Genomic DNA, 16,597 nt, shown 5'->3' on the forward strand with positions numbered 1-16,597 from the left:
CCAGCTCTGTGGCACGTAGGTCTTAATGGAAGGCAAGGGATGAAAACTATGGAAGGTATTTCCTTCCTTTCCCCTGTGTCCAGTTCTGTCTACCCAAAATGGTGTCCTAATTCTGACTGATGGCTTGTTATGACCACTCACCCTTTCCTCTACAAGACACATGGTAACCCTTGTAAAACCTCTTGATAGCTTTGTGGTACAAAAATATGCAATATAAATCTAAAGGGCATCCTTTAAGGCTGTAAAATGTACATAGGGCCTATCCCACTTTGCATCTTAGGTTTTCCCTGTTCCTCTTGTGGGCACCAGCACAGCATCAGGGAAGACTGGATGCCTGCCTCTTCTGAAAGAGTCACATTCCAGATACTTAGTTTTGGGAAGGCTGAAGCTCTGCCTCCCCACGGGGGAACATTCAGTTAACCATGTAGTGCAGGGTGAAGGTCAGCATGTTGTGCAATAACCACTTGACAATGTTTCCTTGTTGCTTCACCTATGAAGTGTGAGCATGCACATGCTGAAGAAAGGGCCCAGCTGCTGCAGCCCGAAAGCCTTGTCCTCTGCCCTGAGCTTGTGTAACACCAGGGAATGTCTTTTCTTCCCACAGCCGGGTAAGCCCATGGTCTAATGTGCAGCTGTGGCAACAGGTTTGCTGCTGTGGATGTGAGCACATTACCTGGGTTTCTGCTGGCCAAACCAGAGCAACTCGCGGGCTGCAAAAAGAATCTAAAACTGCATCACTTGTTCCTCTCTTTACCATGAAGTCACTTGTGCATAGTTGAAGCAAACTTCTTTGGTCTGGGTTTCATTTCACTTTGTGGCTACAGGAAGAGTACAAACTACTCAGGTTACTTACAGTAAAAGTGAGTAAGCTTTTCCAGTACATGTTTGGGTCTATTCTTGTCATGTGCAATTGCTATTGGAGCAGGAGGTGCTGGAGCCCCCTTTGCCCATGCCTGACCCTTCCAGTTGGAGCAGGGCTGTATGGGGTGCTTCCAAGTGACTTGTTTTGCACCAGGCAGTGAGCTCAATAAGCTGCTGAAATTTGCTACCTGCAAGCAGATTTTATGTGGGTCTGAGGTTTGGGGGTTTTCTGTATCTTTGTGCAGTTGGTGGGGGAATGTGTTTCCCAAGCCCCCATCTGCAGGCCTGTTTATTTTCCCTCCTCTGCACCTGCTCTGTGTTGGGCAAGATGGAGAACAATGGGGAGCAATGGTCTGAAACTGAGCAAAGCAGAGGGAAAAACTAGGTTAGACGTCAGTAGCAGTTTCGTAACTGATGGAAACAAGTATGGGAGAATCTGCCCCTAGGAAGAGGCTGAAATTTTATTTTTTTTTTTTTTTTTTCTTCTCATCAGATTCAAATGAGGCAATTCAAAGGCGGATTCTATTAGCATGGAGCAGGGAGGAATTTGCTGGCATGACTTGGGCTGGAGGAACTTGCAGTCCATCCTGCCTGTTAACTCGCTGCAGATTTAAGACACAGAATCTCAGGTGCTGCCTAACCTCAGGGAGGGGGCGATGTCTGGAAAGAGCAGATAGCTGTGAAGGGGATGGTGTGAGCATTTAAGCTAGCATTAGTTGACATTTGCAGTGTAGAAAACAAGAGTGTTGCCAACCCCAGCTTGAATGTTGGCCATGGCCAGAGACTTGCACCTGGTCAAGTTACAGTGCAGAAATTTATACAGTGCTACTGTTAAGCAGTTGAGCCCTGATTGCTCTATTTAAGGTTTGTATTTGTGAAGCAACTGGAATAACACATTGGGTATGGTGGTAAGCGTCCTCCTCTCTGGCACTTGGATTTAGGCTTGGATTTTGTTTGGGTTGTTGGCCAGGAACTCAGCTGTTCACAGAGGGCTGTGATAGTGGTTTTAACCACCCCTGGGAGCAAAGATCCACCTGACCTTGAGGATAGTCCTTGGGGCTACATAGCAGATTTATCATGTGTTGTCTTCCTCCTCAGTTATACCTCCCCTACGTTTTTATTTCCCCCTCTGGTCTAAGTGGGTAATAGAATAAACTGGCAACTGCCCTTGACTAACCTTCGGCAAGCAGAAAGCTCCTTTATTGACATAGTTTTATAAATGCATTTATAAATGCTGTGTGAAGGCCACCCCTGCTGGAAGGGGCCTGACTTATCTAGTGGTGCCCACTGAGCACATCCAGGGGTGTGTTTGCACTAGACCCATTTGGGAGCATTGTCTGTTCCTCCTGTGAAATGGTCAGCCCTACACTTTTTGCCTCAGCTCTGAGAAGCACATCCTGACCTAACAGAAGTGCCTCCATGAACTGTATACTGTGGCATTTTCTCATTGCAATTACTCCAGTGATAATAAATAGCAATAATAATAAATAAAAGCAAATGCTATAGACTACAGCTTGTGTGTGACCCATTTTCCACCTGTGGTAGTATGCGTGTTTTAGTACATGAAGTATTCTCTGTGTATGGTTTAGTTTCTTCTCCAGTACCTCTAGTGTCCCCCTCTGCAGCAGGAAACTGGAGCGTTTGGGCACAGGAGGGAGGGAAAGTAGCCTTCTGCAGATATGGGTATAGGCTGATGCATCTATAGGCTGCAAAACTTCTTGAGCAAACAAGTGGTCTGAAAAAGAAATTAATTCTGAAGGAATTAGTCTTTCTTACTCTGGTGTTCATGCTTCTGTGCTCATGTTTCAGAGAGCTGAGCACAGATTGAAAGAAATGTCCATATTCCAACTTGGATGCTTCTGTTGGATTCCTATCCTTTCTTGGACCTACCAGTGTTCTGCAGTCTCAAAGTACAGTAGGAAGTGGTATTTAACAAAATATGACTTCCTCCTCCTTTAACGCTTACTTTCCTAATTCAGCATTGTCTTGGTCAGGAGTTCATACAAAGCTCCTTCAAAAAGACTTCAAGAATTTTAACTTGAAATTTAACACTTTTAAGCATAGACAGGCTCAGTCTAGGTCATGCCTTGTCTAGAAAGGTTGGACCAGATGCTCCTTGAGGTGCTTTCCAACCTGGTATTCTACGATTCTATGAATTTTAAAGTGAACTGAAATTTTTTTGGTGAATATCAGTTTGTGGAGCAGGAAAGAAGTTTAAGGGCTTTTTAATTTCATCAGATGAGGTTCTCTTAGTGTTAGCTCCAGGATGGCACCAGGTTGCTTATGCAATGCTATGCAATATCATCGTCCTATAACAGCTCAAATATAAACGAAATAGTCGTACACTCTCCTGTGTTTCACTGAGGTCATCAGCTGAGATGGAGGAGATATGAACATGCTTATAATGTGTTAGAGCTTGAACTAGTTGCATGTGGAGCCAGCTGGGGTGCAGCTGCAGAATGCAGCCTATGTATGCAGCTGAAGAATACTCCAGTTAGAGTGAAACAGGCTTCGCTGCATGAAGCAGTGAATATATCTATATGCACGTATGTATATTGATAGATATACAATTAGTTCACCATTCCTAACTTTCTCTCACTTGAACTGTGAAACAAAATGATACTGCCTCACATCTACTGAAGCAGATATTCTTGTTTCAAATTCAGCAAAGAATGTGCCATTGAGTGAAAATTATTTGGTTTGAACTAGTAAGCCTGTTTTCAAGGAAAGTCTTCAGTTTCATCAGCTGTCAGTTTTGAAGCTTCAATCTCAGAGGTAAAGCCTCCTAAGCCAAAAATGGAGATTCAATAGGTTGAATAGATATGCCCTTCAGTAGCAATAACAGACGGACAAGACAAGAGGAAGTAAATGTCATGTTTTTAATGCTGATTTTAACAGTCTCCCATGAAGTCAAAGCACCAAACATTGGGTCTCTTTCAGCAACGCCCAGTGGCACCAAGTTTGGAAACTGCCCAGGTGCACCTTGTTTTCAGTATTCATCGCTGAAGGGATACTCTGGATGGTCACGCCACCTGTGGATAAATGAGATTGAACAAATGAGCTGCTTGGTTGAAGTGGGATAGCACATCACTGATGCAGCTGTCCTGTGCCTGGCAAACCTTTTCCTTGCAATATGTAGGTGGCCTTCATGGAAGGCTTTTCTGCTTATTCAGAAACTGGCTGCTCTGAATGATCTTCTCTGCAGGGAAGCGAACCTGTGCGTTAAGGACAATGAAGGACCATTTTTCAGGCCTGCAGACCTTAAGGACAGATGGGAAAAAACAACAGTAGTTTGGACGTCAGCTATTCTTGCTAGTTAACTCAGTGGATTTAACTCTGCTTAGTAAAGCGTTTTAGCTTCACTCTGTGTGCATTGTGGAAGGGGAAGACTTCTTTGTTCATTCTTTCAGATGTCTAGAAAGATCCTCAGAAATAAGGGCTATATTTGAAGGAGAGGTGGAGACATCAGACTACTACTTTGGCTTATGCACTTAGAACTGGCATGAACAGGTCTGGGTCTGATATGCTGCATTTCTCAGAGTGGCTGCCATATCTTCGCTAGGTCTGGTGGTACTCTAGCTCAGCCTAGATGTAGATGTTCTGCCAGGTTAATAGCACCAGTGGCAGAGAATTTACAAAACAGCTTTGGGGTGACCCAGTTTAGGCGAGAATGGTAGCATGCAGCCATGAGCAACCCTAAGGTGGAGATGCTTCAGGCTTCACTCTAAAAACTGCATGCCCAGGGAAGATGCGTGATCTAGGATCACGATAAAAGGCAAGAATAAAATTCCCAGAGTCAACTGCAGGTGGAAAAAAACAACACAGTTTGCCCATTACTGGCAGACTTGAGAGGAGGTGGTTGCGTTTTGTTGTGTGTTTTCTTGTTTTTTCGAGAAGATGATGCTAAACCATAAGCTCTGGCTTGACAAACACTTTCCATTAGCAAAAGCAAAAATGTCTGAAGAGCATTCTCAGGTGTACCATGACAGCTGGCTGCTTTGCCTTACAGCAGAGCACAACAATTACTGGCATTTATCCCAGCTGTGGATCATTAGAGTTTGGGAAGGATACATTTCACAATATTGAAGTTAACTAACTGGAAGACATCAAACATTTTGAATTGGTTGTGTCAAAACATTTCATTTCAATATTCAGCCAAGCTGAAGTGTTTATGCATTAACAGATTGAGCTGGTTCAAAAAAACAAGCCACAACACTTTTCTTGTTTGGTTTCAATGTAAGTTGACAAAGCCTGAGTTGCCAATATCATAATCTCTACTTTCCATCTATGGAGCATACTTGCTAATCAGATCTCACATGTTCAATGGTCTGAGTCCTTTGAGTGAAAATGATGCACTCAGAGGAGTCAATGCAGCTTGGAGTAACTGATAAGGAAGAATATCCATAGCAGAGACCAGGAGCACAAGATAAGCAGATGGATTAATGCAAAAATTGCCCAGCACAATACTTCTGGATTGCTCCAAGGGGGAGAAGAAATCATTTCAGACTGGCACTTCCTGAAGTACTCATATTTTTACAAAACCTTCATTTTCTGCTCAATGCTTGACTTGCTAACTTATTCCTTATGACTGCAAGATCCTGTTCATATGGGCTTACCCACACCATCAAACAACTGATTTTCACACAGTACCCATGGTAGCTGATAACTGGAAGAGCCAGAGGAAAAGCTAGTTTTTTCCATTCCTGCTGGCATTTGCATCACAGCAGCTGAAGGTTTTGCACAAAGTTGACTAACCAGAATTCCTTTTGTATGATGGTTTGACTTTTCAGATACATATTTCTGGATGAAATAAGAAATTTTCTTAGGCTGGTAACTCATCTGTTGCAGTGTCAATTGCAGACACTGTTGTGTGAGAAGACATAGTGGGCAGATACATGTTTAGCTGCTCCTTGCATGGCAACATCACTTTTCTAAGAAGGCATTTTTCACAGTTGAGGTCAGACTGTATTTAAGCATTTTCCCCAAACATGGCACTCCTTTGAAAAATAGAGCTGGCAATGTCAATCTTATGCCTCTTTTTTGCCTTGTCCTCAGTGGCCTCCCATGATCAAATTAAGGCTAACAAAGTAAAGCATTTAGCTTATTAGGATTTTTGATTGGTGGCTTAGAAAGTTCTTCTCTTGTGGGCATTTACATCCTTTAATTTTGCTTCTGAAAAAAAGGCTCTTGGATTTGTACCAAGGTTACATTTTGTGTGTATACCCACTAAAAATTTAAATGGTGTTTATAGCTTAACTTAGCTATGAAAAAACAAACCATTTCAAATACCAAAACACACATAACAATCTGCTAGGCCATTTGTAAGAAGCCTTCTGGAACCAAAGTGCTGCTAATTGATGGAAGGCTATTTTGAGTTTTAAGAAACTAAAGCTTCAGAGCACCTGGCTAAGCTTAAATGTGAAAGACTAACTCCATTATGATGCTTTTAACTTAGTTCATTTTTCCTATCATATGTAACAGCACAGTAAGTGGTTTATTTGTTCCTTTGCAACATTTCCCTCCTCTTTTGAGCAATGGTCTACATTTTAGAGTGCTATTGATGCTGCTATCCTGCTTTTCATTATTTTTAGTGCTTGAGCATACTACAGTTTGTCAAGACAGTGATAATCCAAGAGAAATGCATGGAAACGAATCTCTAACATTTGGTTACACATTGAATGCCCTGAAAAGGAGAAAGCATAAAGTTTGGTCATAAACTTTAGATGCTCTTGAGCTGAAGGAAAAACAAATGGACTCATTCTCTGGAAGAGGAAGTGTTGGGTCAGACTTAGCCTTCTGGGATGCTGAAGCAAAACTACATTGGGTAGTAAGCTTTAGATCACAAACAGCAAGAGATCAAGCCTTGTTAGTTCTCAGGGATAATTGGGAAGTCATCTAGCAGTCAAACAAGCTGCATAGTTTTCTGCTTTCTATATAAAAGGTACAACTCAACATGACAACAGGAAAGGGAGATTGCTGAAGAAGATGGTGTCAGAGGAAAGGCTGAAACAAAGTTTCTGACCACTTGTGGTCACTAAAATGTATTGTCTTTAATGATAAAATTGTGTAGGCAAATTCTGATGCTCTGGCCAAAGTATTAGGTGAGAAGGAGCAGAGTCTCCCTAAATTAACTCTGTGGCTATCTGTAGCAGTGTTCTTCATTTTTGACAAGTTTAGGACAAGTTGCCTCTGGAAACACCAGGCTTACAATCTATAAAGCATTGTACTCAAGCAGCAACATGGCTTGCTGAGCACTGAAAGTGAAGGTGAGAAGGAGGGGAAAGACAAGAAAGTGCTCCTATTTGAATTTCAGCTCTGATATCCACACTGCTAGACAGGGGTAATGCTACACTTCGTCAGTGGCTGAGACTGTCATTCCAACACACACCAGCAAGTGTTTAAGGAGCTGGATCGGAGATGTGGTAGGACAAGGAGTAGTGGCTTCAAACTTAAACAGGAGAAGTTTAGGTTAGATATAAGGAAGAAGTTCTTTACAGTGAGGGTCGTGAGGCACTGGAATGGGTTGCCCAAGGAAGTCGTGAATGCTCCATCCCCGGCGGTGTTCAATGCCAGGTTGGACAGAGCCTTGGGCGGCACAGTTTAGAGCGAGGTGTCCCTGCCCATGGCAGGGGGGTTGGAACTAGGTGATCTTAAGGTCCTTTCCAACCCTTACTATTCCATGATTCTATGGAATGGCCAGATACAGTCACTTTCTACTAGGTGGGCTTTTGACACATGAGCTGTAAGCAAGTATTGCATGCTTATTTTTGCAATGGCTCCAGGAGCATATTATGGCTGCATTAAAGACCTCCCACATTTAAGCCTTACTTTGGTTTGTTGCTTTTTTTTTGGGGGGGTTTTTTTGGGTTTTTTTTTTTTTTTGGTTTTTTTTTGGGGGGGGTTTGGGGGGGGTTTTTTTGGGTTGTTTTTTTTTTTTGTTTGTTTGTTTTTATATAAACAACCTTATTTTAAAAGGAAGTGATTTTTATTTTTAATCCTCTGAAAAGACAGGCATGTTCTGTGAGGATCTAGGATTCCTCCTGGACTTACATTAGCAGTTCCACATAACGAACGTTTTTGTTCAGGGCTTCAATTTCTTTCATCTCTTTTTCAGTGAGGGAGAAGTCAAAGATCTAATGGAAGGAGATGTTAGGAATAAGTTTGCATTTCTTGTCATAATCAACATTCATATGTTCCAGATTTCAGAAGTACAATGCCCCTTCCTCCCTCTCTCCCCTATAAATCCATACTTGCTTGCATTTATAGGAAAGTCTTGAGAACATGAATAAGTCCAGTCCGATTTGCTTACACTCTTGCAAGAAGAGAAAGGTAGTCTGGCAAACACTGCATCACCAGAAAGAAATACATTGGCAGGGAAAGTGGGGAGCAGTGTGGGTACTGAATACTGCAGGGTGACAGGAATGAATTCTTCATCTTTTTCGAGTGTAGTGGTCAAGCCAGATGCTTTCTGGTGGTGTGGTTATGAGCCTTTCTGGCACACCTGTATGCAGCAACCCTTCCCTAACATAGCTGCCCCATACCTGAAGATTGGGCAGAACAACTCAGTCATTACTGAACACCTACAGCCAGCAACCTTAGTCTGCTGATCTGCTGAATTACTGCAACTCACCTGTGCTGCTCATTGCAGTAACTGGTGCTCTGAGATACACCACCAGCTGGAACTTTAGCTACTCCAGAGGGTTAAAAGACACCAAAATTTGCTCTCTACTTTGCTCAATTACTGTCATAGCATGGTACCATTAAGTGATGGGGACAAAAAGCATCAAATGTGGCAAAGCTTGACATTGGTTAAGCCTACAGAAAGAAATGAGGAAATCACCTTCTGTAAGGGCTAAGCCAATGTAAGTGGATTCATCCATGCACCACTGAAATACCAATTTACCTGGAAATTCTCTCTGATGCGTTGTGGATTGAAGCTTTTTGGGATTACCACCACCCCTCTCTGGATGCTGAAACGCAAAACAACCTGCGCAGCTGTCTTCTTGTACTTTTTGCCAATGGCATTCAACACAGGATCCTTCAGTAAAGGAGGGGAAGACACATTTACCCTGGAAGACAGTTGGGGGGGGGGGGAATAAAAAACTTTAATGTCAAAACATAGAGGCATTTACTTTCTTGTGGACAAAATGCTGCACCTTTTTGACAAGTAATATGCAAGATGGGCAAAAAGCTCTGGCATTTAAATTGGAGGGCTGTCAAAGGCAACTTCATATGTAATGTCCTAACATCGACTTAGATTCTATTTCCTCACTTAAGCCTCAAGGTTCCCAGTTAGACACTTGCTTTCTGTTAGAGAAGACCTAAGGCAACCTCCTGTACAGGCACCTGGCATTTTTTGATAACAGCATACAGCAGAAGTTTTGCAAGTTTACATTCACAACAGTAATATTTGGACACTGAAATTCAAAACTACTTTGAAAAATGAGGACGAAGTTATTTTGCACAGAGACCCAGCAGTGGAGAACTATTATTCTTTTCCTGATTATTGTCCTTCTATTAGAAACTAACACGGGGACTTACCATGTTTCATCCCTGGATGTTCCCAATGGGCTGTACCCAACAATAACAATGTCATGTTGTCTGCAAAATTCTAAGAGTTTGGGCTGGGTGAAATAGGGATGGCATTCGACCTACAAGAGTAATGTAGAAAGAATGAGTAATCAACAGCACCAGATACAGAAGCAAATGGTGTCCCAGTATTTATGAGAGCTACAGACCAGGTGATCCTCTCAGGAAAGGATACATGTTAAGGAATAGGGAAACTCAATCTGTGATTACTGCTCTAATTGTACCTTGCTGGGTTATGGGGTTTTTTTGGGTTTTGCTGGACAGCAGATCAACGTTTGTGATTGTAAGTTGGCTGCAAGGAATTTTTATTGGCCCTTTGTGGAAAGGTTGCAATAGCTGGGGGGGATGGAGGTGAGGGAGGCTCACTAGAGAAGTAGGTTGAGAAGGCAACCTGTCTCATGTGGGCCAGATCTTTGTTTCTCTACCTCTTACATTCAGGATGACTAATCTGATGTTGGTGTTAGGGGAAGTGTTGGCATAAGCTGTTCCAGATAGAAAGGTGATGGGGGGATATGTAAAAGCTGAGATATTCCGTAACGGTTATGACTTTGTTACAAGCTTTGCCCTCCCACATGGCAAATACTGTTGCCTTACAGGCATGGATTTTCTGGCTGTGTTCTCAGTCTCTGGGAAAGGAGTGTCTACAAGGTGACAATGCAACCACTGTTTGCAGGCTGTCTGAAGCTAGTTGGCACATCTATGCTTGCTTGCTAGCTAGCTGCCCTAAGCCGGGCTTAATTTTTTTCCTGCTTTTCCTTGACCCAGGAAGCACCAGCAATGCTCAGTGCGGTCTTAGGGGCATGCCAGACACGGCAATTACATTTTACACCAGCTGGGCATGTTAATACCAGTGAAGGGTGCTGTAATTTCCTCCTCTCACAGGCTGCCTTTCCCTGCAGGCCAAAGACAGAAATGAAGGCCATGGCCAGCGTCCCTGCCCTGTCTCAAGTCAATCCCAGCTCTCCAGGCCACGTGCTGAGAGTGGGAAGTTGGTCCCAGTTGGTCTCTGGCCTCTTCTCTGATACTGCTAATGTGGATATTCATTTGTGCCAGATGAGTCAGAAGAGCTTCCCAGTGATTTCTAGGAAATGCAGTGACCTGCCAAATGCCAGAGCCAAAGGTATTGGGCATTCAGATGGGTCACTGCCACTTACAGCCTCCTCTGAGCCCTGCTGCTGTAATTTAACTTGAACATGGCTGCCATCTTCATGGGCTTGTTCAGCTCACATCAGTTGCTTAATGAGGTCTCTGCTTTAATTTCATTTTTTCTCTAGCTCTTACTAATGTCTTACAGGAAAGGCACAAGAGAGCAAGTACAGGGACTTTAGGAGTTACTTCTAATGGCTTTGAAAGTTGAGAAGCTTAGAGTGACTCAGGATGGTTTGCTGTCAGCTGAGGTAGACATGGCTTCTTGAGGACTGGTTAGCTCTGAATGGTTTGTCTTGGGAATTTTTTGGACTTGAAGTAAGATACATAGAAGTGATTTAAGATCTGCATTGGCTCAGAATTCAACCTTGTTGTGGAGCTTTGGCACAAAGGCACCAGTTTAATAGTCCTGGAGCAGGAACAGAGGAGAGCGATTGTTTCAGCACCTTCACATATTTATCTTTAACCTAGATTGGATGAATAATACTTTTCAAGCTAGAAATGAAAGGGTGACGGTATGGAGGGCAGCATCTGTGGCAAAGTGTATGTCACCTTTCTGCACATGGCGGCTTAGGCTGTGTGTACCTCTGCATTCCCTACAGGGCAGCAGCACAATGGCAGGCACTGCCCTTGGCTTGCAGTCATACCTGGTTGCTGACAGGTTTGTACTTAAGTCCTGGCTTGTTCAGGATCATCTCCAGCTGCCTGCGATTGAAATTGGATACTCCAATAGACTTTGCCAAGCCTGCATCTTTACATGCTTCCATAGCCTGCAAAGAAAGCAAAGACCAGTGTAGTCCTACATGTTGGCTTGATTCCTTGGAGCATATGTTTTAGAGATAGGTGGAATATAGACCATCCTTGAGACTCCAGGCAAACCTTTGCTGCAGCAGATCTAACTGCTCTGTTACCATAAGGGCTGGTACCGTCCTGCTATTCTAAATGCTGTTCCCAGGTAGACCTGTTTCCAGGCCAAACCCTAATATTTTATACCTCCTGTAAAGGTAAAATTTGTTTGGAGAGTAGAAAGATTAATCTGAGATACGGGTAGGTAAGTGCCAGACATCTGCTTTCAAAGAGTTTTCTTACTTTATGCTGCTTTAGCATTGCCTCAAAGCTGGAGAAGGGAGAATGAACGAAACAGATTACTTTCCTGATAAGTCAATTTATTCCTTTTGATTGTACAACAGTTTTTCATACGAAGTCTCTATCCAGTGAAATCCCCTAAATATATGGCAAGGCACATCACAAAACCAGCACAGAAAATTTCAGTACAGTATAAAGTAGTAGAGAGGGGAAAAAAAAAATTAAAGGGAGAGAGGAATTCTAGATATTCTGCACTTCAGACAAATTGTAATAGCCTTGCGAATACTGGATATGAACACATGCCCTGGTCTTCATCAGCTTCATCCGCTGGGTTGTTAAGGGGAAAGAGGTTCCTTTCCTATGGTCTCCCACTTTGCTCCCGGAAAGTCTGCACACAAATAATTCAGTGACTGTTTGAGACAGAGCAGACCCCACCATGGAGCTGGATGCCCCTCCTGCCGGTTTTGTTATTCCTTTCTGTCTCACAGGAGCTGAAAGCAGGGAGGTAAGAGGCACCATGTATTTGATGACCTCTACTTGGCCTCATATGCTTTGTATCACTCAGTGACAAGTCAGCAAATACAGTCATCTGGAGCCATTTTCGCCTGCTAGCACCATACTGAGAGAGTGAAATTGTCTGGATTGGGTTTAGCCAGTTTTATTTAGATTGATGCTGTTACTTGCAGGCACTCACCACTGCCTATTTTTCTCTTGGCTTATTAGCTGAAGAGAGCAGCCTGCTACAATATATTCTTTACAATAAGCACTAGCTTGAAGATAAAAACATAACAGTGTCCGAACAACTGTTGCTTTCAACATTTGAGCAACTAGCCTTTGAAAGAGAGGAATGAACTGCACCAGCCAAAGTTAAGGGTAACATAAACAGCTAATGTGGAAGTCCCCATTCCCCCTGAGATGCAGCCTGGGTGGCTCAGCTGCCAGGGGAAAGCCCAAGCCTGCCCCTGGCACTCTCCCTCTCTGAACTTTCACTCAGAAATTCACCATTCTCCATCTTTATCTACTGCACATCAAGTACAGCTAAACTGGGACATAACTGTCCAGCACTGGATGGTGCAAGCTGAAGTGGAGTGTGCAGTAGCCCATGTTACCTCTCTTGATGTGTACTGGTCTGAATTCGTGATGCTTTTGAAGCGGGCCTGGTGCAGATGGAGACCTGACCAGCTTTGGCCATGAGTTAAAGTGAATCAAAGGCTTCGAAAGGCAGGAATGTGAGGAGGTTACTAATTTAACTCTCTGCCTCACCCGAGATTCTGAAGCCAAGTGGCAGTAGGCTTAAGGAGACATCTGGTTATAGGAATAGAGTGCAGCACAGATGAATTTAGGATGCAATCTTTCAGGCAAATGCTACTCCCCTCCAAGTTTTCTTAGCAGAAAAACCTTGTGTTCTCATTTGATAATTGAATTTAGAAGTGAGTGAACTTCTTCTGATGGCAAGGGGTTTAGGTTTTGTTGTTAGGTGTTTTTTGTGCATTTTGGGTTTGTTTTTTTCATGGTGAGCTTTAGGGCAAAATCTTTTTTTTCTTGAAGGTGAAAAGCTTCCTTTTCTTGAGGAGAATCTAGTCACTTCTTAGTGACTTTCTCCTTCTGTAAAGATTTGATAGAGGAGACAGATACCTCAACTAGTGAATGTAGAGTGCACTCTGTTGAAATATCTGACATCCACATTCTTTCTTTCAATGCTTTATTTTGTTATGAAAATGATTAAGCAATGGTAAGAACCAACACCCATACTTTTAAGGCAGTAAAATTTATCCATGGGCCTAGTAGATTTTGATCCATTTGCCTTGTCAATATGTCTCAGCATTATTGATGAAGGCCACAAGGAAAACTGAGAATGAAGATCTGTGGTTTTAAAGCATTTCTGTATGGATGTTGTGTTTGCTTACCTCCCAAGTGGCACATAAGTCTGTCTCATGGTAGATAATTTTTCCATTTTCATCTTTTGGGTAGATTGCATCTCCAGGCTGAAAAGTAAAACCACATTTCTATGCTTTAAAGGAAAAAAGCAAAGATTTTTCCAGAGACTCTGTTTCTACTAGCAAACAACAACAACAAAAAAATCACAAGTTTTCTGAAACACCAAAAGTTCAACAGGTCATTTGTGCTGGGCTTACCACATGCCCAACTGCTAGATCATCCTTGGATACAGTTCACATGAGTGCACACTCAGAAGTTCCCGGATGGCCTTTTTTTTTCAATAAACTTTATGATATGGCATCCAAAGGACTAGTCTCCTTCCAAAGGACTGGGTTAGAGTAGCAACCTGTATTCTCTTCTTTCCTCCTTTCTTCCCAGCCCTTCCTCTGATCCTGCTTAGCCACCTGGGAAGAGTACCAGCTTAGTGTACCTCCCGATAGTTGGAGGGACCGTTTCCAAGAGCCCTTTTCTACTAGTACATGTGTAGCTATAGTACAGGCTGTGAACCTTTCAAGTGCACTCTCCACCTTTCTTTGGGCACTAGAAACTCTTTCTTCGTATCTCTATACCCCACAAACAAAGCTTCAGAGGTGAGTAATGAGCTGATATCTCATGAGCACAGCTTTCTCTTGCTTGCTGGTCACTTCACTGTTGTTGCAGGCAATGCATTAACACCTCCCCCCACCCTTTTTTCTGATCACAATTTCACCTTTTTTTCATAAAAACTCTTTAGTGATGTTTGACATTCGATCTGACTGCAAACTGCTACGCTTCAAAGGCCTGGGTAGAAGATGTTGACATGGTAACTCCTTGGGAACATGCAGCTGTGACTAATATGATCCATAACTGGCGCCTCCAAATTCAGTCAAGTTCGAACTCAATGCATTTCATGGGAAAAGTGAGCCTAAGAAAAACACAGCCTCAGATTTCAGAGGCCAAGGTCTAAGTTCCAGGCATAAGCCTGTCTCCTCCAAGTGTGCTGTTTTTTCTCAATGAATTTCACAAGGACAACTTGTTGCCTTTGTTGCTGTGTCTTGCTGGAAAAAAAAATAAAGTCTTTACTAGGAGGAGGTAGATGGCTGTTGGGTAATTTTTTTTCTGTTAAAAGACAAACTGCCATCATAACTTGAGGTGGAGAAGCCCTATTTACAAAACCACCCCATGGTGTTATGGAAGCAACTGCTCATCCCCACAATATCCTAGCAGACTCTCCAAGGACTGCAAGCTCAATGCATAGCAGCTAGGTTAAGAAACCTCCTGAGTTCAGGAAGTGAGTCTGAATTCAAGACCTTTTTACTCTGATCCACTTCTAACTCATTAACTTCTGTTCAACATCATTTTTGTAGTAGTCAATACACAGCAATTACATTAGCTGCTGTATCATGCCCCCATGTTCCTCTATTTCTATCACTTGTGTTCTAAAAAGTGAACAAAGTCAAGATAAACAGTGCTTGAAGATTAAGCTATCTTGACTGAGCTAAGTGGTGGCAGCTATTGTAGGTTTCCAAAAGGATCAATCCTTCCTCCTGCCTCCAGTGGACTATACAAGGCGTTGAAGTACAGGTGTCTTGCTCAATAGTCTCCAGGCAATATTTTCTCTGCCAAATTACCTTTTTATACAAGGGAGTTCCTGAATGGAAGAACTGTCCGCAGATGGATAAAGAGGAATAAAATGCTGAGAGAAAGGTAGCGTTTATGATGGTTACAGGATGGTGGTTACTGGGTCTTTGTAAAGGTCACATTTCTCAGCTTTGGGTTCTCATGGACTACACTGCACCAGTTCTTCTCTCACAGTTCCCTTGGAGACAGCCACGCACTTCAGACTAAAAGTAAGGTGGCTGCCTACCATGCTGCCATATGAGCACTGAAATATGTGGGACACCACCATACTTCACTGCCACTATGCAGGGATCATGTTGTATCATGTCATGTTCAAAGTCTGGAGGCACTCCAAATGCGACCAGACAACTTGCATATTTAAAACACTGTAGTTGGTAACTTCTGAGAGGAAAAGCCTTGCTCCCATTATAATAATTTCCTCACCCTCAAAGATGCAGGAAGACAGGTCTGCACATCCCATCACTTTCACAAAATGGTCTTTGACAAGCAGGCTTTCTCAAGAGAGCAATTTTAACAACTTGTGAATGCCTGTTGCATAAACAGAAGGCAATAGGAAGTCAAATATTGAGGCCATTGATCTGTTCTGATTTATTCTCTTAAAATGACAAGAAGATACTTGGATGAGACTTGTTCAATATAAGGCTAAAATACCTGCTTTCCCACTAGATCACAGAACAATTTAGTTGGGAAGGACTTGGAGATCATTTGACTGAAGTGTTGAATGATGGATCAGTCATCTGAGGAGAAACCCGTACAAAACCTCCCACTGGGTATGATCTCCCCAAGCAGAGGGCACATAATGGCCTAGAGGAGACCTGTTCCTGCTGGTCACCTGCTTTGCTAGGGTAGAAGGGCTGAGCACTTCTGGGCTGAATGGAGGAAGGAAGGAAGGCCTGAATGGGGAATCTGAGTAAGGGAAAAAATACAGGGAGGTGTGGGCTAATGTTGGTAGGTCAGTGAATAATGTCATCCCAGATGTCAGCCATTCTTGATCCACCCAAAAGTGCTGGCATGGTGGGGCTTTCCTCCTCTGAGTGGTGTCCTCTGAAAACAGATTCCTCTCACTCAGCCTAAAGCCCCTATAACAGCTCGCATCACTGGCCTCTGCTGAGGCATGTTTCTTACTGGTTTCAGAGTCTGTAAGTTTTGTCTTGGGTACTTCACTGGTTTCAAGGAGTGACTGCTTTTGCTGGAAGGCATTTGGGGGGACAGTAAAGCACCAACTTTTGCAGATGAGGGCAGAGCAGGGCAGAGCAGGATTTTATTAGTGTTACACCTGCACACTCACCAAAAGCAAGCATCGCATGCAGAATGGGTGTATTTGAGAGACAGGAAGCAAAGAAAGAAAACCTGTCAC

The 16,597-nt window shown here is 43.0% G+C and overlaps 1 protein-coding gene across 1 annotated transcript in view; it reads right to left on the minus strand.

Moving 5' to 3' along the window:
• Nucleotides 1-3,722: 3,722 nt before the first annotated feature.
• The window catches only part of AKR1D1 (aldo-keto reductase family 1 member D1), a 35,798-nt gene continuing 22,923 nt past the window's right edge, over nt 3,723-16,597 (minus strand). The window contains exons 4-9 of the mRNA XM_030480326.1: nt 13,590-13,667; nt 11,244-11,366; nt 9,403-9,512; nt 8,765-8,930; nt 7,912-7,994; nt 3,723-3,893 (exon numbers count right to left, since the gene is read on the minus strand). Coding sequence (XP_030336186.1) covers nt 3,851-3,893; nt 7,912-7,994; nt 8,765-8,930; nt 9,403-9,512; nt 11,244-11,366; nt 13,590-13,667 — 603 coding nt within the window. The 3' untranslated portion in view covers nt 3,723-3,850. The remainder of the gene's footprint in view (nt 3,894-7,911; nt 7,995-8,764; nt 8,931-9,402; nt 9,513-11,243; nt 11,367-13,589; nt 13,668-16,597) is intronic.

This window comes from Strigops habroptila, chromosome 3 (genome assembly GCF_004027225.2).
Source record: "Strigops habroptila isolate Jane chromosome 3, bStrHab1.2.pri, whole genome shotgun sequence".
Taxonomy (NCBI): domain Eukaryota; kingdom Metazoa; phylum Chordata; class Aves; order Psittaciformes; family Psittacidae; genus Strigops; species Strigops habroptila.